At 51.2% G+C, this 23118-nt stretch overlaps 1 protein-coding gene and 1 non-coding gene across 2 annotated transcripts; both read left to right on the forward strand.

Annotated features, from left to right (window-relative positions):
• Positions 1–327: 327 nt before the first annotated feature.
• On the forward strand, positions 328–21751 carry P3H3 (prolyl 3-hydroxylase 3). Its single transcript, XM_049772153.1, has 15 exons — positions 328–798; positions 1986–2138; positions 3004–3211; positions 3687–3818; positions 4592–4728; positions 6844–6933; positions 7462–7514; positions 7619–7686; positions 7797–7921; positions 16885–16974; positions 17165–17315; positions 17488–17605; positions 17701–17776; positions 21206–21346; positions 21474–21751. The coding sequence occupies exons 1-15, from the start codon at positions 328–330 to the stop codon at positions 21639–21641; spliced, it is 2181 nt and encodes a 726-aa protein (XP_049628110.1). The 3' UTR covers positions 21642–21751.
• LOC126008324 (U6 spliceosomal RNA) lies at positions 13261–13367 on the forward strand. The gene has a single exon (XR_007495660.1). It is a non-coding gene; the product is annotated as a U6 spliceosomal RNA (small nuclear RNA).
• Positions 21752–23118: the final 1367 nt, after the last annotated feature.

Genomic DNA, 23118 nt, shown 5'->3' on the forward strand with positions numbered 1-23118 from the left:
CCCACACTTCTCTTCCAGAACCCAGCAGGAAGGGAGGGAGGGAGCCCTAGCTGTACCTCGGAATCTAGAGACCTTGCAACGCCAGCTCTGTCCCTGTGTCCTGGAGACTTATTTATATTGAGGGGGTGCTTTTTGGGGAGACTTTTTGGTACTGCTCCGTCTGGGCATCCCCCCACATTCCCAGGGGCTCGTTTTGGGGCTCACAACCCCCGCTCCTTCCTCCCCACCTCCTTAAGCACCCCCTTAAGCACTCCCGCCCCTTCTTCTTCCCTCCTTCTCCCTTCCCTCCTCCTTGGCCTCCAGCCTCTCCAGGCCAGCCCGGGCACCATGCTGCGGCTCCTTCGCCTCCTCCTCCTGCTCCTGCTGCCTCCCCCGGGGTGCCCGGAGCCCCCCGGCCTGGCCTCCGTGTCCCCGGGGGCGCCCCTGCAGCCCCCCGACTTGCTCTACGCCGACGGGCTGCGCGCCTACGCGGCCGGGGCTTGGGCACCGGCCGTGGCTCTGCTGCGGGAGGCGCTGCGGGGCCGGGCCGCGCTGGGCCGCGCGCGGCGGGATTGCGGGGCGCGCTGTGCGACCGAAGCGGGCTCGGGGACCCTCCACACCCCGCACCCCGAGCCGGGGCGGGCTGCCTGGGAGCCGCTGCTCCTGCGTTCCGCGCTGCGCCGCGCCGAGTGCCTGACCCAATGCGGGGCGCAAAGGCTGGGCCCCGGGGGCGCGGCGCGGTTCCGCGTGGGCAGCTCGCTGCGGGCCGCTTTCCGCCGCCGGGAACCCTACAACTACCTGCAGAGAGCCTACTACCAGGTTGTGTGGGGTGCCCACGGGGACCCCGGGCCTTCCCCGCCCTGCTGCTCCACTCCCAAGCCTACCCGGAGACGTTGGGAGCCTGGAAATGGGGGGACAGGATAGGGTGCGGGGAGGTGTCCACGCGCGACGTGGGTGTGTGTGGGGGACCCTGGACCGTTCGTGGGTCTCTGACGCAGACCCACGAGGAGCTGAGCAGCCCCTTTTCCCCCCCAGGAATGAAGGGGGGCTGGGTGGGGAGCCAGAGGAGGCCTGGCTGGGAGCTGAAGTTCAAAGTGGGAAGCCCCTGTCCACCCCAAGTTTGGGACAGCTGACTAAGGCAGCTTGGGGAAGGCTAGACAGGCCAGGAGTACAGGGGAGGGGGCAGTGGACACTGCGTGCTTGCATGTTCCTGGTCTTAAGTAGCTCCTGCCTACGTGGCTGCAAGATAAGGGTGGGGGGGGAAATGGATCACACCCCTTAACTCTGGGTTTTAGAGGTCTGTGGGTTCTTTGGAAGGCTCAGGTGTCCCCCACCCACCCACTACTACTTTCCACATCACTTTCTCTAAGCTCTCTACAGCCCTGAAGTCTCTCTGTGCAGATCCCAACCACCCCCCAGTTTTCAGGTTCTCTCCTTAGTTTCCAAATATGTATTGGGGGCTGGAGAGATAGCATGGAAGTAAGGCGATTGCCTTTCATGCAGAAGGATGGTAGTTCGAATCCCGGCATCCCATATGGTCCCCCGTGCCTGCCAGGGGCGATTTCTGAGCATAGAGCCAGGAGTAACCCTAGAGCGCTGCTGGGCGTGACTCAAAAACCAAAAACCAAAACAAAACAAAACAAAAAAACAACCAAAAAAAAAAAAAACCAAATATGTATTGGGGAAAACAGGGGAAGAAGTCTAGAGGTTGGGAGGAGGGCAATTCTTTGAGAAGGTCCTCAGAGGGGCAGCCTCAGGTGGGAGACAGATGTTGACACCTTCTGGTCAGTTTTGTTTTAGGGCCACACCCAGCAGCCCTAAGGGGTTACTCCTGGTTCTGCGCTCAGAAATCACTTCTGGCAGGCTGGGGAACCATATGGGATGCTGGGGATCGAACCAGGGTCAGCAGAGGGCAAGGCAAACGCCCTGCCCACTGTGCTATCTCTGGAGAGGGGGGTGTCTTCCCTGTCAGGTGTCATGGACACCCCCTCCTTCCTGCCCCACAGCTGAAAAAATTGGACCTGGCGGTGGCCACAGCCCACACCTTCCTTGTAGCCAACCCCACGCACCTGCAGATGCGGGAGGACATGGCTAAGTACAGGCGGATGTCCGGGGTGCGACCCCAGAGCTTCCGGGACCTGGAGACTCCCTCCTACTGGGTGAGAACCCCCTGTACCCACTCTGTACCCCGGTCTGGCTTTTCAATCTGTGCCCCTGAGCGCTTCCTGAGTCTGGTCTTTTTTAGCTCGGTCAGCTCATTCAAAGGTTCTAGGGCAGGAGAGAAAGCACAGAGACAGAGGCACTTGCCTTGGTGCTGGAGCAATAGTACAGAAAATAGGGTGTTTGCCTTGCACGTAGTCAAACAGGGTTTGATTCCCAGCAGCTGGCATCCCATATGGTCCCCTTTGTACCACCAGGAAATTTCCTGAATGGAGAGCCAAGGACTAACCTCTGAACATCACTGGGTGTGACCCAACTCCCCCCACAGAAAGTTCAATCCCCAGCACCCCATATGGTTCCCCTGAGCACTGACAGGACTCCCCAACCTTCCCTTCCCTCGAAAAAACAACAAACCCGAAGTTGAAGTAAATAATATAGTAAGTAGGGTACTTATCTTGTACAGGGCCAATTGGGTTTGACCCCCAGCATCCTATATGATCCCCTGGCCTCACCAGGGGTGATCCATGAGTAAGAGTAAGAGTAAGCCCTGAGCACAGCTGAATGAGATAATATTCCACCTTTCCTATGTACTTTTCTATGTACTGTGTACTTTTTTTTTTGGTGGGGGGGGGTCACACCCGGCGGCACTCAGGGGTTACTCCTGGCTGTCTGCTCAGAAATAGCTCCTGGCAGGCACGGGGGACCATATGGGACACCGGGATTCGAACCAACCACCTTTGGTCCTGTATCGGCTGCTTGCAAGGCAAACGCCGCTGTGCTATCTCTCCGGGCCCGTGTACTTTCCATAGTATCCTGCCCTATGAGGTCCCCGGTGACCCACTCCTCACCTCCCCCCCACCACAGGCAGCCTATGACAAAGGCCTAGAGCTCTTAGAACGCCAGGAGACGAGCCTGGCACTGCCCTGGTTGGAGGAGGCCCTGCGAGAGAGCCTGGCAGAGATGGAGAGCTGCCGGGCTGGCTGTGAGGGGCCTGAAGAACAGCAGAAGGAGGACGATGAGGAGGAGAAGGCAGGGACTGGCAGCCAGGGAGGCCTTTATGAGGCCATTGCTGGTATGTACTGGGGCTGGGTTGGAGGGATAATACAGCGGGTAGGGCATTTCATTTGTTTTTATGTTTTTGGGTTACACTGGCAGTGCTCGGGGGTTACTCCTGGCTCTACACTCAGAAATCACTCCTGGCAGGCTCTGGGGGACCATATGGATACCAGGATTTGAAACACTGTCCTTCTGCATGCAAGGCAAACACCCTACCTTCATGCTATCTCTCCGGCCCCATAGCGGGTAGGGCATTCATCTTGCAAGCTGCTGACCCAGGTTCAATCCCCAACATTCCATATGCTTCCTCTGAGCACTGCCAGAAGTGATTCCTGAGTACAGAGCCAGGAGTAAGTAGAGAAAGCCCTGAGCACCGATGGGTATAGCCCAAAAGCCAGAAGAAAAAGATAAAGAGCTGGGCTGTGGGGGACTTGGTGAGGGATAGGGTACAAGACTGAGAGGTACACATCCTCCACCCCTTCCCCTCACAGGGCACTGGATTCGGGTCCTGCAGTGCCGACAGCGCTGCGTGGAGGACACAGCCACGAGGCCCGGTCGCAATTTCCCTGTCCCAGATTTCCTTCCCAGCCAGCTGCAGCGGCTGCATGAGGCCTATGCACAAGGTCAGTGGGTGCATCTGGGTGATCCCTGAGGGTGAGCTGGGCTGAGAATGCTGGAGATGGCGCGGAGAGAGACAAAATATGTATCTCTGGTGACATCCTGGAGTGAGTGCACTGAATCAGTGCTCAAGGCTTACTCCTGGCTCTGTGCTCAGGGATCACTCTTAGCAGGACTGGCTCAGGTAACCATATGGGGTGCCTGGGATTGAACTTTGTGTGTGATTTACAGTGTGTAAGGCTAACACACTGCTCACTGTACTATTGCTCTGGCCCTTGCTAACTTGCTTTCCTTGGGCACCATCCTGAGAAGCTTTGGAGATGAGTCCAGGGCTCCCTCAGTCCTGTCTGCCTTTTGCCTACCCTTCTTTTCTTTTTATTTCTTTTTTTTTTGGGGGGGGTGTTGGGTCACACCCAACAGCACTCAAGAGTTACTCCTGGCTCTGTGCTCTGAGATAGCTCCTGGCAGGCTCCGGGACCATATGGTATGCCGGGATTCGAACTACCATCCTTCTGCATACAAGGCAAACACCCTACCTCCATGTTATCTCTCTGGCCCCTACCCTTATTTTCTTATTTTGTCTTCCTTATCACACTCTGGCTGAGTAGTAAGGCAGGTTGAAGTGGGCTTTGGAAAGAAGCCTTGGATGAGCAGAGAAAATGGGGTCTTCAGAGTTTTCTGGACCCTGGGAGGCCTCCCGCTCTGTCCCTCATCTCTTCTGCTTTTGCTCCAGGGTCACTGACATTCTTACCCAAACCTCCTTGTTTTCTCTCTGCAGTGGGGAACCTGTCTCAGGCTGTAGAAAATGTCCTAAGTTTCCTGCTCTTCTATCCAGAGGATGAGGCAGCCAAAAAAGCCTTGGACCACTACCAGGCCCAGCTAGGAGAGCCAAGACCCGACCTCGGGTCCAGAGAGGTACCCCATGCAACCTATCCTGGGAGGGAGCCCTGGATCAAACAGCTCCCCCAAATTCCTGTACTGAAGGCCAAAGAAATGGCACAGTGTGGGGGGGGGGGCTGAGTGATGGTGCAGCAGTAGAGTATTTGCCTTGCTTGCGGCTGACCTAGGACGGACTGTGGTTCAATTCCCAGCATCCCATATGTTTCTCCAAGCCAGGAGCAATTTCTGAGCACATACCCAGGAGTAACACCTGAGCATCTCCGAGTATGGTCCAAAATGGAGAGAGAGAGAGAGAGAGAGAGAGAGAGAGAGAGAGAGAGAGAGAGAGAGAGAGAGAGAGAGAGAGAGAGAGAGAGAGAGAGAAATAGCACAACAGGGGGGGTGTTTGCCTTGCATGCAGCTGATCCAGGACAGATGGTGGTTCGAACCCCAGCATCCCATATGGTCCCTCATGCTTGCCAGGAGCAAATTCTGAGCAAAGAGTCAGGAGTAAACCCTGAGCGCCACCAGGTGTGACCCAAAAACCAAAAAATTAAAGAAAGAGAGAAAAGAAAAGAAATAGCACAGTGTGTCACATACTTATCTGCATGCAGCTGACCCAGGTTTGATCCCCCAGCATCCCATATGGTCCACCGAGTCCTCTCAGGAGTAATCCTTGAGCACAAAATTAGTCAGCCCTAAGCATCGACAGGTGTGTTCTCCCCCAAAAAAGTTTCTGGACTCTGACAGTCCCCCTTTCTGCTCCACACACACAAAGGTGACCCCAAGTCCAGCGTCTGCCCTTTTCTCTCAGCCCCTTGCTCCCCCACTGTCCTTCCAGGCCACAGCTCCAGCCCAGCCCACTTCCCTTAAACTCACCCCACATACCCCTAGCCTGATATAAATAGACACAGTCACTCATGCATATTCACACACACATGCTCAATATATACTTAGACATCATCACCGATATACAGTCTCATATAAATTTTTAAAAATCATTTTATTTTAGGGGCCCAAAAGAGAGTAGTTTATTGGGCACTTGCCTTGCATGCGGTTGTCCTGGGTTTGATTCTCAGCCCTGCCAGGAGTGCTCTCAGAGTGTAGAGCCAGGAGTAAATTCTGAGTACTGCTGGGAGTAGCCATCCAAAGGTTATTTTATTTGGGGGGTGTTAGGGGGGCCATTCCATACTCAGGAGTTACTTTTGCCTCCGTGGTCAGGAGTGACCCCTGTGGTGCTCTGGAGGGAATGCACTGTGGTTCTGGGGTCAGCAGGATGCTAGGCAAGTACTTTAACCATGTGCTATTTCTCTAGTTCCTTATACAGATGTTTTTGTTTGTTTGGGGGCCACACTTGGCAGTGTTCAGGGGTTACTCCTGGATCTGTGGCTCTGCGCTTGGAAATTACTCCTGGCAGGCTTAGGAGCCCATATGGGATGCCAGGATCAAACCCAGGTTGGCCGCTTGCAAGATAAACACCCTCCCCTCTGTACTATCGCTCCAGCCCCCCATATATATATATATATATATATATATATATATATATATATATATATATATTTATACTCACACAAACTAACACACTTGTGCACTCCTATTACACACACAGCTACATATTCTCATGAACTGGCACACACGCTCAGACATATTCACACTTATACTCTGTTTGTTTTGGGCACACCTAGTGATAGTCAGGGGTTACCCAAGACATACTCAGGCTCTAGATTCAGGGATCACTCCTGGTGGGCTTGGGGTACCATATGGGATGCTGGGGAACAAATCCGAGTTAGCTACGTGCAAGACAAGTGCCCTACCCACTATGTTATCTGACCCCAACACACTCCTATGTCAAACACTCACCAACCATACTTCAATCAAATACATACAGACTTCACAAATACTCACATGTCCTCGCACTCACATGAACTCTCAGCCTCTCACCCACATGAACTTTCATACATATGCCCATCCTAGCACCTTCATTCACACATTCACACATAGTACATTTACACACTTGCGTTTCCCCCCCTCACTTAGATAGAGCATGCCAGTGTAGGAAGAAGAGCAGCACACAGATCCAGCGAGGAGGGCCCCTAGAGCCAGAGCCACCCCACTTCTTGCCTCCCCCTCTTTTTGTTGCTCTACCCCCAGGAGATCCAGCTCTTCATCCTGCGGTCCCTAGGGGAGAAGAGGCAGCTTTTTTATGCAGCGGAGCACCTGGGGACGAGCTTCAAAGATCCTGTAAGTGAGCTGCTTCTCCATCCACTCCAGTAACCCCCCAAAATATATAGGGGCCAGAGTAATAGTAGAGTGGTAAGGCATTTGCCTTGCGTGCAGCCAAACTGAGTTTGATCTCCAGCATGCCATATGGTCCCCCGAGTCTGCCAGGAGCGATTTCTGAGCGTGGAGCTAGGAGTGACTCCTGAGCACTGCCGGTGTGACTCAAAAACCAAATATATATATATATATATATATATATATATATATATACATATATATGTTTTTTATTTTATTTTATTTTTATTTATTCATATACATATATGTATATGAATGTGGCTCGCCCTAAACATATAAAACAAAATCATGCAACATAATTATTGCATTACCATTATTCCAGAGTGGACCCCAGTTCTTGTGCCTGCCCCCACCTTCACTCACCCACCTCTGCCCCTGCCAGGAGAGCTGGAACCCCAGCTGTGCTACTTTCATGTCTGAAATCAGGGATCTGAGTTGGTCTTGATGGGTGATGCTACTTCCCCCACTCCCCAGGACCCCTGGACCCCAGCAACTCTCATCCCTGAGGCCCTCCGAGAAAAGCTCAGGTAAGAGCTTCCCTGTGAAAGTGGGGGGCCCTGGGGGGAGGCAGGGAAAGTAATGGGGCCTGGATCATCCCGTGCACCCTCTGAGCGTGTCTCTTGCCCCTGAGAGAGGATCAGGAGAAGAGGCCTTGGGACCACGAGCCCCCCCAGTCCAAGCCCTTGGCACACTGGAAGGGTAAATCCTTGGGGGATCAGCGGGGGCAGGAGCCTGGGGGCTCGGGGCTGCCATTCCTGTCCGGCCTTCTGTCGAGGAGTCCAAACCCTTGCCCTGTACCTTCTCCGCAGATGTTCTCCTCCTGGAGGGGGTGACCTTGACCCAGGATGCAAGACAGCTGAACGGGACGGAACGGGTGGTGCTGGATGGGCTGCTCACACCAGCTGAATGCGGGGAACTGTTGCAGCTGGCCGAGGTAGGAAAACCCAGGATGGTGGCACAGCCAGACACAAGGACAATTCCCCAACCCACATCCCACCTCCTGTGCTGCCCTGATTTCCGTCTTCTGATGAGGTCCGTGTCCTCAACCAGGCCTTTGCCAAAAATGGAAAAGCAGAACAAGGCAAAAATAAGAGGCCTAAGAAAAAGGTGAGGGGCCAGAGCGGTGGCACTAGAGGTAAGGCATCTGCCTTGCAAGAGCTAGCCTAGGATGGACCACAGTTCGATGCCCCAGTATCCCATATGGTCCCCTCAAGCCAAGAGCGATTTCTGAGCATATAGCCAGGAGTAACCTCTGAGCTTCAAATGGGTGTGGCCCCCAAAACAAAAACAAAGAAAAAGGAAAAAGGAGATGTGGGACCGGAGTGATAGCACAGTAGTAGGGTGTTTGTCTTGCACATGGCTGATCCAGGAAGGACCTTGATTCGATCCCATATGATCCCCTGAGCCAGGGGCATTTCTGAGCATATAGCCAGGAGGGACCCCTGAGCATCACCGAGGGTGGCCCAAATAGAAAAAAAAGAGGTGAGGAGAGGTTGGATCAATAGCAAGGGGGAAGGTGCTTGTCTTGCAAGTATTGGACCTGAGTTTGTTCTCCAGCACCCAATATGGTCCCCTGACCATAATAGGAAAGATTCCTAAGAGCAGAGCTAAGTCCTGAGCACTACCAGGTATGGCCTAAAAACAGAAGAAAAAGAAAAAGATAATGGAGAGTTTGGGTTTGGGGTGCTATGGTTCCCCCAGGTTTCTGTCTCCCTTCTAGTTTGGGGACAGTGACTCATGTTCAAAGCCTGAGCCTGCCCGTCTGGAAGCCTTCAGCCTTTCCTCTGAGGTTAGTTTGTGCTCAAGGCTAGCATTCACCCCTCACACACCTTCCCCAGGATCTTCAGAGACTGAAACCCCTGTTTCTAGTGACAGGTTGATACTCTCAGACTCAGCCTTCAGAGGTGTACTGTTTGGTGAGGCTGAGACATAATTAGTGCAGGTGGGACATTTGATAAAAGAAGCCTGGTACCTTCAGATAGCTACAATGACATGCAAAGTCATGGGTGACATGGACGCGTTCCAGGCTGAGCCAACCAGGCAGCAAAGGGAAGGAAGTTCTTAGACGGGGATACTAGAGTTTTCTAGACAGCGCAGGGGAAATGCAGCCCCCGTGAGGACGATGGGACTTTGGGCTATGCCCTGAGCATCCAGAAACCCTAATGCCTCGCCTCTAGTGGGTCTGAGGATTGTCCTAAGGATTGAGCTAGTGTGCTAGGAAGTATTTAGACACTATCAAACATGATCAGGGGCTTGGGGGCCAGAGTGTTAGCACATTGGGTAGGTCTGCTTTGTACAGAGCCAACCCAGATTCAATCCCCAGCATCTCATATGCTCTCCCCTAGCCCGCCAGGAGTAATTTCTGAGCACAGAGCCCAGAGTAGCCACTGGGTGTGACCAAAAAGCGAACAAACAAAAAACGTGATCAGGGACTGGAGCCCTGGTGTAAGCGATAAAGCATCTCCTTACCTGTGCTAGCCTAGGACGGATTGTGGTTCGATCCGCTGGCGTCACATATGGTCCCCCAAGCCAGGAGCTGAGAGCATAGCCAGGAGTAACCCCTGAGCATCACCGGGTTGTGGCCCAAAAACCAAAAAGAAAAAAAAAATGTGATCAGGGACTGGCTGGAGTGATGGCACAGTGAGGAGGGCTCTTGCCTTGCCCATGGCCAACCCAGTTTTGATCCCTGGCACTATCAAGAGTGATCCCTGAGCACTTCTGTGTGGCACCAAAACAAAACTAAACAGACAAAGGATTAGGGGCTGGAGTATAGGGGCTAAGGCTCTTACCGTGCTTATAGTGGACCCTGGTTTGATACCTTGAGCACCACCAAGAGTAACTGCTGAGGCTGGAGAGATAGCATGGAGGTAAAGTGTTTGCCTTGCATGCAGAAGGTCGGTGGTTCGAATCCCGGCATCCCATATGACCCCGAGCCTGCCAGGAGCGATTTCTGAGCATAGAGCCAGGAGTAACCCCTGAGCACCACTGGATGTTACTCAAAAACCAAAAAAAAAAAAAAAAAAAAAAGGAGTAACTGCTGAGCATGGACCTAGGAGTAGCCCCTGCCTACTGCCCAAAATCTCCCATTTGAAAAAAAAAGTTCTTGTTGTTTGCAATTATTTATTTATCATCAGCCTTTATATTAGCCAGGGGTTAGGGAGGGAAGGACAAGGGCAAGAACTCAAGGCAGATAGTATGAAAAGATGGTGAATTATTTATCCTGCCAAGGAATGGGATCTTAAATTCATTCCTTTGTTCTTTTGGAGAACCTTATGTAGTGCCAGGGATCGAACCTGGGTCGATCCAGGAGCCAGGATCTTACTGCAGGCCACTAGTGATCTGCTTGGCTGGATTTGAGGAGTGGGCAGCGCCTCAGTGGACACTAGCCCCAGAAATCCAGGAGCCCCCTCGTGGTCAAGTGGAGAATGCAATGGAAAAGAAAGGAGGGAGAATGCCAAGGGAGGTGCCTGGGCTGGTGACTCAACAGTGCTGCTGCCTTAACTTGGCTCCTTTTTTCGAGGGAATGACACATGAGAAATGTTAGACTTTTTAGATTATCTAAAACTTCCAATTTTAGAAAAATAGAAGAGGGACCAGAAGGATGGTATAGTGGGTAGGGTGATTGCCTTGCACATAGCTGACCCAGGTTCTATCCCCAGCATCCTATATGGTCCCCTAAGCCTGCCAGGAGTGATTCCTCAGTGAAGAGCCAGGAATAAGCCCGGGTGTGTCTCAAAAACAAAAAAAGGAAAAAAGAAAAGAAAAATAGGGGCCAGAGAGATAGCATGGAGGTAAGGCATTTGCATTTGCCGGCATCCCATACGGTCCCCCAAGCCTGCCAGGAGCAATTTCTGAGTGTGGAGCCAGGAGTAACCCTTGAGCGCTGCCAGCTGTGAACCAAAAGAATAAAATGTTTTTGGGAAAAAAAAAGAAAAGAAAAGAAAAATAGGGGGCCAGCGAGGTGATGCTAGAGGTAAGGTGTCTGCCTTGCAAGCGCTAGCCAAGGAAGGACCCCGGTTCGATCCCCCCGATTCCCATATGGTCCCCCCAAGCCAGGGGCAATTTCTGAGCACTTAGCCAGGAGTAACCCCTGAGCATCAAACGGTGTGGCCCGAAAAACCAAAAAAAAAAAAATAGAAGATAGTTTTGTTTGTTTATTTTTGCAGTACTTGAGATCAAACCCAGAGCCTTATGCATACAAGGATGGAAGGAAGGAAGGAAGGAAGGAAGGAAGGAAGGAAGGAAGGAAGGAAGGAAGGAAGGAAGGAAGGAAGGAAGGAAGGGAGGGAGGGAGGGAGGGAGGGAGGGAGGAAGGAAGGAAGGAAGGGAGGGAGGGAGGGAGGGAGGGAGGAAGGGAGGAAGGGAGGAAGGGAGGAAGGGAGGAAGGGAGGAAGGAAGGAACTTGGCAATTAAGTCAATTCCAGGAAGGAAGGAAGGAAGGAAGGAAGGAAGGAAGGAAGGAAGGAAGGAAGGAAGGGAGGGAGGGAGGGAGGGAGGGAGGGAGGGAGGGAGGGAGGAAGGAAGGAAGGAAGGAAGGAAGGAAGGAAGGAAGGAAGGAAGGAAGGAAGGGAGGGAGGAAGGGAGGAAGGGAGGAAGGAAGGAAGGAACTTGGCAATTAAGTTCAATTCCAGGCACTTTGAGCACTACCAAGAGTGATTCCTGAGTGAAGAGCCAGGAGTAATCCCTGAGCACTGCCAGGTTCAGGTGATTAAAAAAGATGAAGGACTATATTGGCATGAAAGATGATAAAAGAGGAGTTGGAGAAATGGCTTCATGGCCTGGAGCAAGTGCTTTGCAAAAAGAGAAGTTGGAGAAATGGCTTCATGGCCTGGAGCAAGTGCTTTGCATATGGTAGGCTGGGTTTCTACCCTGGCACTGCATATGGTATTCTAAGCATTGCTAGAAGTGATCCCTGAACAACAATCTGGGAATAACACTTGAGCACCACTGGATATGGTCCCACATATTAGAAAAAACATGATGATGGGACCAGAGTAATAGCACGAGTAGGCATTTGCCTTGCACATGCTGATCCAAGTTTGTCACCCCGCATCCCCTGAGCCTGCCAGGAGTCATTTCTGAGTGTAGTTCCAGGAATAACCCAAGCACTGCCTGGTGTGGACCAAAAACAAAACAAAACAAAAAAAAAGATGATGAAAGAATGGTGTTGAGTACCATTTCCAAGCAGGGAAACGTGTTTCTGTTCTATGATTACACTAAAGTCCTTTGTCCCTGGTGTTTCTGATGACAAACAGGATTTGGGGGGGGGCACACCTGGTGATGCTCAGGGGTTACTCCTGGCTCTAAGCTCAGAAATCACTCATGGCTTGAGGGGACCACATGGGACACTGGGGATTGAATCCACTTCTGTCCTTGGCAAGTCGCGTGCAAGGCAAACACTCTGCCATTGTGCTCAGACTCCTGACAGTTTTTTTATTTTTTATTTTTGTGGGGGTCACACTCCTGGTACTCAGGAGTTACTCCTAGCTCTGCACTCAGAAATCACTCCTGGCAGGCTCAAGGGTCTATATGGGATGCCGGGGATGGAACCTAGGTTGTCCCAGGTGGGCCATGTGCAAGGCAAACACCCTGTCGCTGTGCTATAGCTCCGGCCCCACAGACTTTTATTTTTCTTTATTTTTTCTTTTTTGGTTTGTTTTTGGGTCAGCCCAGAGAATGCTCAGGGAATACTCCTGGTTCTGCATTCAGAACTTACTCCTGGTGATGCTCAGGGGATCATATGGAATTTCGCAGTTCGAACCCGTGTCAGTGGCATGCAAGGCTAGTGCCCTACCCACTGTACTAGTGCTCCAGTCCTGGCAGGTTTTCCTTAGCTGAGCTAATTAGGTGGCTCCTTAATATCATATGGTTTTATTTTTTATTTTATTTTATTTTATTTTATTTTTGTTTTTTGAGATCATACCTGGTGGCGCTCAGGAGTTACTCCTGGCAGGCTCGAGGGACCATATGAGATGCCAGGGTTTGAACCGGGGTCTGTCCTGTATTGGCTGCGTGCAAGGCAAATGCCTTACCTCTGTGCTATCGCTCTGGCCCTATCATATTTTTTTTTTTTTTTTTTTGGTTTTTGGATCACACCGGGCAGTGCTCAGGGGTTACTCCTGGCTCTAGGCTCAGAAATTGCCCCTGGCAGGCACAGGGGACCATATGGGATGCTGGGATTTGAACCACTGTCCTTCTGCATGAAAGGCAAACGCCTTACCTCCATGCTATCTCTCCGGCCCCCAATCATATGGTTTTAATTTAGGTCAGGGGGTGCTCGCTTCGGCAGCACATATACTAAAATTGGAACGATACAGAGAAGATTAGCATGGCCCCTGTGCAAGGATGACACGCAAATTCGTGAAACGTTCCATATTTAAAAAAAAAATGTAGGTCAGGGGTCTCAAACTCGAGGCCCGAGGGCCGTTTGTGGCCCTCCGTACAACATTTTGTGGCCCGAGGCCGGCCTTCAAATATCATAGTATTCGCGATTATTCGCTTACCGAATAATTGCAATAAAATTGCATTAGTAAGAAAAAAATCGCATTAAACATTCGCATACCCCAAGCAGTTTCATTCGGGGTATGCAAATGTTTAATGCAGTCTTTTGCGATTTTTTTCTTACTAATGCAATGTTTTATTGTGAATATTCGGTAAGCGAATAATTGCGAATACTTTGTGCCTAGCGCAGACATTATTTCTGCTGCTCCTGCCTGCTGTCCCTTGCATTATCGGAGGCCTAAGGGAGAGAAGGGAGAGAAGTTTATTACAGAATTAGATTTTGTCATACCTTCATCATGACTTCATCAAAGCCTGCAGTGAAGAGAAAGATTGATGACGAGCACAGACAATTTCAGGAAAAGTGTGAGACGCAGTACTTTTTTATTGAGCACAAGGGCATCCCCACATTTTTTATTTGCTCAGAGAAAGTTGCAGTGCACAAGGAATACAACTTGAAACGCCATTATTCAACTAAACATGCTGAGGAATGTGCAAAATATCAAGGAAATGAGAGAGCCAAGCAGGTTGCCAGTCTTAAAGCATGTCTAATGAGGCAACAAGATTTCTTCAAAAAAGCAACCAAAGAGAATGTTGCATTAGTCGAAGCTAGTTACATGGTTAGTGAGATGACTGCTAAGGTAGGGAAATCATTCACAGAAGGAGAGTTTGTTAAAAAATGCATATTACAGGCTGCAAGTATTATCTGTCCAGAAAAGGTCAGTTTAGCAAAATCAGCCTTTCTCCCAACACTGTGGCAGAGTGCATTTCTGACATGTCAAGTGACATTTATCATCAACTGTGTGAGAAAGCCAAGTGTTTTGATGCATACTCAGTTGCTCTTGACTAGGGCACAGGTATAACAGACACTGCGCAGCTCACAATTTATGTCTGTGGTGTTGATTGCAATATTGAATTGACAGAGGAGCTGCTCACAATAATTCCAATGCATGGCCAGACCACCACCAATGAGATATTTCAGCATCTGTGTGATGCCATTGAGAATGCAGGTTTGCCATGGAAGAGGTTTGTTAGAATAATAACCGATGGAGCACCATCGATGACAGGGAGAAAAAATGGACTGGTGGCACTTGTTCAAAAAAAAACTTGAAGAGGAGGGTGTAGAGAAGGCCATTGCTCTTCACTGCATTATCCATCAGCAGGCCCTTTGCAGTAAATGCCTGCCGTGTGACAGTGTGATGTCTGTTGTTGTGAAATGCATCAACCAAATCAGATCCAGGGGCTTAAAGCACAGGAGGTTCCGTGCTTTTTTAGAGGAAATGGAGTCAGAATATGGAGATGTGCTCTATTTCACTGAAGTACATTGGCTCAGCAGGGGAAATGTCCTGAAAAGATTTTTTTTTTTTTTGGTTTTTGGGCCACACCCGGCAGTGCTCAGGGGTTACTCCTGGCTATCTGTTCAGAAATAGCTCCTGGCAGGCACGGGGGACCATATGGGACACTGGGATTCGAACCAACCACCTTTGGTCCTGGATCAGCTGCTTGCAAGGCAAACGCCGCTGTGCTATCTCTCCGGGCCCCTGAGAAGATTTTTTGAGTTGAGAGAAGAAGTGAAAGCCTTCATGGAGAAGAATGGGAATGCTGTTTCTGAGTTGAGTGATCACAAATGGCTCAAGGACTTAGCTTTTCTTGTTGACATCACACATAAACTGAATGTACTAAACAAGATGTTACAAGGCCCGGGGCAGTTTATCAGTGCTGCCTATGACCACGTGAGAGCATTCTCCACAAAACTTGTGTTATGGAAATCCCAGCTCCCTCAGACAAACCTTTGCCATTTCCCAGCATTCAAGGAACTTGTGGATGCAGTCATACCATTCAGTGGTGAGAAATATGTTGATGCTATTTTTAAGCTAGAGAAGAAATTTGATCACAGATTTGCAGGCTTTAAAAAGCACAGAGCCACTTTCAAAATTTTTGTGGACCCCCTTTTCCTTTGATGTGCAAGATGCCCCTCCTGTGCTTCAACTGGAGCTCATTGACCTGCAAAGCAACTCTGATCTCAAAGCCAAGTTCAGGGAGATTAGTGGAAAAGCAGACATGCATGGGCAATTTTTGAGAGAATTGCCCCCAGCTTCCCTGAGCTTTCCTGAATGTTCAAGCGTACCATGTGCCTTTTTGGGAGCACATATTTGGGTGAAAAGTTATTCTCCACATTGAATTTCAATAAGTCAAAGTACAGGTCTAGACTTAATGATGATCATCTTCAAGCCATACTGAGGGTCTGAACTACTTTCTCTCTAAAGTCAAATGTGGTTCAGATTTGTGAGAAGAAGCACTGTCAAGTCTCTGGCAGCAAGGAATAGGCAAAAGATGCCATGTTCAGAAGAACTGTTCATGATCTTCACTCAATGTTCTATTCATGTTCAGAAGAAATAATTAAAACTGTTAATAATGACGTTTGAGGACTTTTTTTTGTGAAATCCCTTATGCGGCCCTGCCTCACCCTGACTTTGCCTCCTGCGGCCCCCAGGTAAATTGAGTTTGAGACCCCTGATTTAGGTGTCACATCGCCAATGTAGTAACAACCTCTGAATTGATTTGGGTTATTGGTTTCTATCTCGATATACAAACCCTACCAAGGTAGGAAGGAATCTGTTGGTTCCCAGCTGCCCCACTATACCCCAGCCTGCCTCTAGGATGGCCCATCCAGAGGTTCAGAACACATCTGTTGAAGAAACAGGCTAGAAGGTGAAGTGTGGGGCGACTCAGTGGCCCTCAGAACTGTGGTCTGTCCAAGGGAACTTGGGCAGGAGAACTTGCCCCCAATTGTAGAAAGCTGGAAGAATGGGTGCCAATTCCAGCAGAATTGAGTTGGTGCATGATTGATTGCTGGTACTCACCATCTGTGGTTCTTTTTGTTTGTTTGTTTTTTGGGTCACACCCGGCAGTGCTCAGGGTTTACTCCTGGCTGTCTGCTCAGAAATAGCTCCTGGCAGGCACGGGGGACCATATGGGACACCGGGATTCGAACCAACCACCTTAGGTCCTGGATCGGCTGCTTGCAAGGCAAACGCCGCTGTGCTATCTCTCCAGGCCCCATCTGTGGTTCTTACAGACTCCTGCCCGGTGGCCTTGTGGTAGGAGACAGAGAGCCATGTCACTACCACCTCTGCACTCAGCCTAACACTTAGAAAACTTGCTCTTGGTGCCTAGATATAGAGAAACCCCTCACTTCTCCACTCCTCAGGCCCATTGAGCAAGCATTCTGCCCCCCTTCCCCAACTCACATCTCTCTCTATGGAGCCTCTCCAGAGTTCTAGGTTCCAGCCCCTTCCAACCAGAAGGGGCCAATCCTAGGGGCTCACTGGGCAGGAGGTAGGAAGCAGCCAGAGAGGCTCCAAGAACAAGGAATCAACAACCCCCTTCTCTATTTAGGATGCAGCAGGAGCTGGAGTCCAGGGCCGCAGATCCCCTCATACCCCCCATGAACGCTTCCAGGGGCTCACGGTGCTCAAGGCTGCGAAGGTGAGAGTACCCGATCCCCAGGTGACTCCCCAAAGCATGGCTTCTGGGGGATGGAATCTCCCTGGGACCTGGAGCATTGGGCCCCATCCCCAGCACAGTGGCAAAGGCAAAAGGGGAGTTCCCCAGTCCCAGGGGACCCCCTAGAGTGTGTGCTGCCCCCCCCCCACTTCAACAGTCCTCCTCCCCACAGCTGGCCCAGGCCGGGACTGTGCGGGGTCAGGGCGCTCGGTTGCTGCTAGAGGCCAGCGAGCGTGTGCGCACCGTGACACAGGCCTATTTCTCCCCGGAGAGGCCCCTGCACCTCTCCTTCACCCACCTGGTATGCCGGAGCGCCATCGAAGGTAACTCGGGGAGCCCCAGCACCCCTATACATTTAGTCCTCACTGCAGAAACAGTCTGCTCCCCCTGGCCAGGTGGGGAAGCTGAGATCCAACAGCTGCTGTTGGGGCATGCTAAAACTTGGTTAGGGGCAAAAGGGGTGCAGAAGCTGGTACCAGGCTCTCTGGTTCCTAGGAGAGCAGTCACAGCGCATGGATCTGAGCCACCCCGTGCATGCTGACAACTGTGTCCTGGACCCCGATACGGGGGAATGCTGGCAGGAGCCCCCTGCATACACCTACCGGGACTACAGGTGAGCAGGGGAGTGGGGCGGAGAGCGGGAGGGCCATGGTTGGGTCTGAGTTGAGGTCTCACAGAGGCTGACCCGTGTCCATCTTCTCTCTCCAGTGGCCTGCTCTACCTCAATGATGATTTCCAGGGTGGAAACCTGTTCTTCACAGAGCGTGATGCTCTCACTGTGAAGGTAAGTGCGATGACAGGGAATGACAGGTCCCATTGGGGCAGGCGTGGTGGTGGTGGGGTGGTAGTAATAGGTGTGTGTTCAGCATTCAAAACATTCCCAGAGGCAAATGCTGGGAAATAGTGGGGGCCAACAAAACTCTTTGCTTTCCAGGGCTCCTTTCATGGGCCGGTGGCACGGGGTTGTTAAATGAGTTGGGGACACCCCGACCCCTGCTAGGAAGGAGCTGGGGATCCCATGAGCTTGCTATGGTGACATCAGAGTGGGACTCATTCCTTCTCCCAGAGCAGGACATAGCCTGGTGGCCTCATTGTGTGGGTGCAACAGGGGGTGCAGAGGTCCTGCCACTCCATGGAAACTCACATCTTGGACTTCTGGCTCTGCCCTCAGAAATTGCTTCTGGCAGGCTCAGGGGTCATATGGGTTGCTGGGGATCAAACCCGGATCCATCCTGGGTCTGCCAAGTGCAACGAAAGCACCCTCTCTGCTGTGCTAATCTCTGGCCCTGGTCTTTCTGGAGTGTTTTTCCTAAATTGTTTCCCTAAGTGGAAGAGATACTAATAACATCTTCTTTTTTTTTTTTTTTTTTTGTCTTGGGACCATACTGTATGGGGCACCAGCATGTTTGGTTGTTTTTTTTTTGGGGGGGGGCATTCCTGGCAGTGTTCAGAGAACCATGCAGGGTGGGGAACTGAATCAGGCCTTCTACGTGCAAAGCAGGTGCTTAGCCCTTTAATCCATCTCCTTGGCCCAAGCTTGACCTCTATTTTATTTAGAAAAAAATATTTTTGTTTGTGGTCTATCCCCAGCAGTGCTGAGGGGCAGCTGTTTGCTTGATGCTTGGGGAGGGGGTCATTCCTGGCTATGCTCAGAGAAACTGTGTGTGCTGGGAATTGAACCCAGGCTTAGTACATACCAAGCAAGCTCTTAGACCATTCAGGTATGTGTCTAGCCCATAGCTCCTCCTTTTTTTTTTTTTTTTTTTAGTTATTATTTTAGGTTTGGGGCCACACCCACCAAGGCTCAGAGCTTACTCCTGGCTCTGCACAGAGGAATCACTCCTGGTGGTGCATGGGGGACAATATGGGATGTCAGGGATCAAACCTGGGTTGGTTGTGTGCAAAGCAAATGCCTCACCCACTGTGCTATTGCTCTGGACCCTAGTTCCTATTTTAAAATATTTTATTAAGAAGTCATTGAACTGGGGGCCGGAGAGATAGCATGGAGGTAAGGCGTTTGCCTCTCATGCAAAAGGTCATCGGTTCGAATCCCGGCGTCCCATATGGTCCCCCGTGCTCGCCAGGAGCGACTTCTGAGCATGGAGCCAGGAGTAACTCCTGAGCACTGCCGGGTGAGACCCAAAAACCAAAAACCAAAAAAAAAAAAAAAAAAAAGAAGTCATTGAACTGGGCCCGGAGAGATAGCACAGCGGCGTTTGCCTTGCAATCAGCCGATCCAGGACCAAAGGTGGTTGGTTCGAATCCCGGTGTCCCGTATGGTCCCCCGTGCTTGCCAGGAGCTATTTCTGAGCAGACAGCCAGGAGTAACCCCTGAGCATCGCTGGGTATGGCCCAAAAACCCCAAAAAAAAAAAAAAGAAGTCATTGAACTGGAGAGATAGCACAGTGGTGTTTGCCTTGCAAGCAGCCGATCCAGGCAGGACCTAAGGTGGTTGGTTTGAATCCCGGTGTCCCATATGGTCCCCTGTGCCTGCCAGGAGCTATTTCTGAGCAGACAGCCAGGAGGAACCCCTGAGCACTGCCGGGTGTGGCCCAAAAAACAAGCAAAACAAACAAAAAAAAGAAGTCATTGAGGGGGGCTGGAGAGATAGCATGGAGGTAAGGCATTTGCCTTTCATGCAGGACGGTGGTTCAAATCCCTGCATCCCATATGGTCCCCTGAGACTGCCAGGGGGCGATTTCTGAGCATGGAGCCAGGAGTAACCCTTGAGGGCTGCCAGGTGTGACCCCCAAAAAAAAAGAAAAAAAAGAAAAAAAAAAAGAAATCACTGAGGGAGGTGGGCTCAGATGTTCAGGGAATAAGGTGCTTGCCTTGCATGCAGCTGACCCCAGTCAAATCCCCAGTACTGTATAGGTTTCTCCTGGAAACTGCCAGGGATGGGCATTCCTGAGCACTGAGCTCAGGAAAAACCTGAGTATCATCAAGTATAGCTAATAAATAAATAAATAAATAAATAAATAAATAAATAAATAAATAAATAAATAAATAAATAAATAAATAAATAAATAAATAAAAGAGGGGAGTCATTTGGTTAATATATTTAAAATAATTGAGATGGAGGGGCCAGAGTGATAGCACAGCAGGTAGGGCGTTTGCCTTGCACATGGTCGACTGGGGCTCAATCCCTGGCATCCCATATGGTCCTCTGAGCCTCCCAGGAGTGATTTCTGAGCATAGAGCCAGGAGTAACCCCTGAGCACAACTGGGTGTGCCCTCCCCTTAAAAAACAACAACAATTGAGTTGCTGACCAGATCAATAGTACAGGAGTAAGGTATTTTCTTGGCATGTAACTGACCTGTGTTGGATTCTTAGCACTCCATATGGTTCCCCAAGCTCTACCAGAAGTGAGCAAATTCTAAAATATCACTAGAGTGGCTTAAAATTAAAAAAAAAAAAAAAAAAAGTAAAAGAATAGAATGAGGGTCCAAAGCGATAGCACAGAGGTAGGGCATTTTCCTTACACACTGCTGATCCAGGACGGATCTGGGTTCAATACCCGGCATCTCATATGGTCCCCCGAGCCTGCCAGGAATGATATGAGTGCAGAGCCAGGAGTTACCCCTGAGCGCCACTGGGTATGTTCAAAAAGAAAAATAAAAAGAATGAGGGGCCGGAGAGATAGCCGCGTATGCCTTGCAAGCAGCTGATCCAGGACCTAAAGTGGTTGGTTCGAATCCCGGCATCCCATATGGTACCCCTGTGCCTTCCAGGAACTATTTCTGAGCAGATAGCCAGGAGTAACCCCTGAGCACCGCCGGGTATGGTCCAAAAACCAAAAACAAATAAAAAGGAATGAGCTAGTACTAGATAATTAATAAAGTCAGGCAATCTACTTCCTGGGTCACAGAAGTTTCTAGGTAGAAAGCAGGGGCTGCAACTCGGTGTCAAGAGAGTGATTTCTCTTCATCTCTGGTTCTGTCTCACTCTGCGGCCTTTTCAGCTCAGCCCTTTCCTCAAACCTGGGCTGGATGCATAAGCCTTCTGAGCTTCACACACAGGCCTTCCTGCCCTCAGGCTGAGGTGTTGTCCCCAAGTTGAGGCCATGGCCCGCTTACCCCAGGACAGTCCCCAGATTCAGGAGTGAGAAGGGGGCCTGATAGTCCATGTTTGCGTGGCCCTCGTCACTCTCTGGAGACCCAGGCTGTGTTTGGAGGGCCCATGTCAGGAGCTGACCTACCCTCGTCACCCCAGGCTCAGGTTCATCCTCGCTGTGGACGGCTCGTGGCCTTCAGCTCAGGTGGCGAGAACCCCCATGGGGTTTGGGCCGTGACTCGGGGCCGGCGTTGTGCTCTGGCCCTGTGGCATACATGGGCACCTGAATACAGGGAGCAGGTGAGGAGCACAGAGGGCAGAGGGTTGACTCTCCTGGGGGGTTCTGGGGGTGGTGGTGGGGGACAGAGTGGATGCAGGACACTGACCTGCATTGACTGACTTCTTCCTGTTCTGCCCATGTCCCCAGGAGTGGACTGAGGCCCAGGAGCTGCTGAAGGAGTCTGAAGAAGAGGTGTCAGAGGAGGAGGAGGAAGAAAAGGCCAGTAGAGACCCTTCCCCAGAACCCCCCAGTCGACGACTCCCGCAGACCCATGACAAGGCTGGGAAGCTGCGGCGAGTTCGAGAGGAGCTGTGAGGATGAAGACAGAGCCAGCTCCATGCAGTTCTGAACACTTGGTCACATTCAGATCAACTCCACCCCCCACCCCCCTCAGAATGGGAGCCGAGCCAAAGACTCTGCCTGCACCCCCCTCGAATGTCACAAGGGCTTTCCTATTCTGGACTTAGAAGATCCAAGATGTGCCCAGATATTTTCAGGCCACTCCGCTTACAGCCTTCCAGCCCCAGCAAACATACACAGGACACAATGCTTTCCTGGACAAAAAGGTCAAAGGAAGACCCAGCTCCTTCCCCTCCTCCTGCTTTTGGGTCACAGCTGGTGGCATTTGGGGGCTGCTCTCTGTACTGAGGGATTACTGGGGCTCAAACCCACAACTCTAGGCAGTACCCTCTCCAGCACTGTGAGTCATGTCTGGCATGGGCCTAACTGCTTTCATGAGGGGTGTTGGGGTGTCTCTTCAATAAAAGGACCCGAATCACCCAGGCTCCCTGCTTGCAGGTCTTTCTGTGGGGTTCCTGGTGGGGGAGCATAGCCCATCCGTCTGGGCAGGGGCATATCTCCCATAGCCCCCACTCCCAGACTGAGATTTGTCAGGGAAATCTCAACACCCTGCTCCCCATGCAAATGGCTCACACCCCTCCAGGGAGCCTCCATCTCTTCACCTGTTTCCCTTTCTGAGCTCTACCAGGCCACTCAGGCTCCTGCCTCCACACCCCAGTCAGACACCAGGAGTCAATTGAGGAAACCAACCAACTGCCAGACTCAAGGCAGATTAGAAAAGGCCTTGAGGGGCTTGAGCAATAGCACAGCGGGGAAGGCGGTTGATGGTTTGATTCCTAGCACTGTCCCAGCATCCCATATGGTCCCCAAACTTGCCAGGAGTCTTTTCTGAGCAGCTAGGAGTCAGCCTGAGAAACGCCTGGTGTGGCAAAAACAAAAACAAAAGGCTTTGTGAGGCCTCTGTCCCATTTTCTGCACTCAAAGCAGGGCCAGACTGGTACCTCCTTCTGGGCTCCCCACCCCATCATACCTGTCCTCACCCCCCAGGCAGCTGGTTGGGGTTGTCTAGAAGGATGATCCAGATCAGCCCCTTGTAATCTCTGCTCCTGCCTGCACCTCCCTACTGCCCTGAGTTTGGGGACAGAAATGGAGGTACTGACCAGGGTCCCTCTGTCACTGTTATATCCAGGCTTCTGTAACTAGGTAGATCTTGACAGCCAGATGCTCCCCATTGGTGGAACTTTGGCTTGTGAGGGGTGCCAGGGAGCTTCGGTCTCTTGTGTTCTTTTGCACCCTCCAGAACCCCAACCCTTAATCCTCACAGCTTTGCTCTAATCCCACCGGGGCCTGATGCTCTTATCTGGGTGACAGAGACTAGCGGGGTGTGGGGGGAGGAAGCTCCCTTAAGGCCTGTAGAAAGGCTGTCCTTCTCTCACTCCTGTCCCACGCTCCCAGGACTGAGGCCTGCCCCTCCTCACCCCACCTCTACCTG

This window comes from Suncus etruscus, chromosome 4 (genome assembly GCF_024139225.1).
Source record: "Suncus etruscus isolate mSunEtr1 chromosome 4, mSunEtr1.pri.cur, whole genome shotgun sequence".
NCBI lineage: Eukaryota > Metazoa > Chordata > Mammalia > Eulipotyphla > Soricidae > Suncus > Suncus etruscus.

Bases quoted from the DNA above. Each gene is read 5' to 3' on its own strand.
- P3H3 (XM_049772153.1), top strand. From the start codon at position 328: ATGCTGCGGCTCCTTCGCCTCCTCCTCCTGCTCCTGCTGCCTCCCCCG. The intron at 7,515-7,618 runs GTAAGAGCTTCC...CTTGCCCCTGAG, and splicing joins GCCCTCCGAGAAAAGCTCAG to AGAGGATCAGGAGAAGAGGC. The intron at 21,347-21,473 runs GTGAGGAGCACA...CCATGTCCCCAG, and splicing joins CACCTGAATACAGGGAGCAG to GAGTGGACTGAGGCCCAGGA.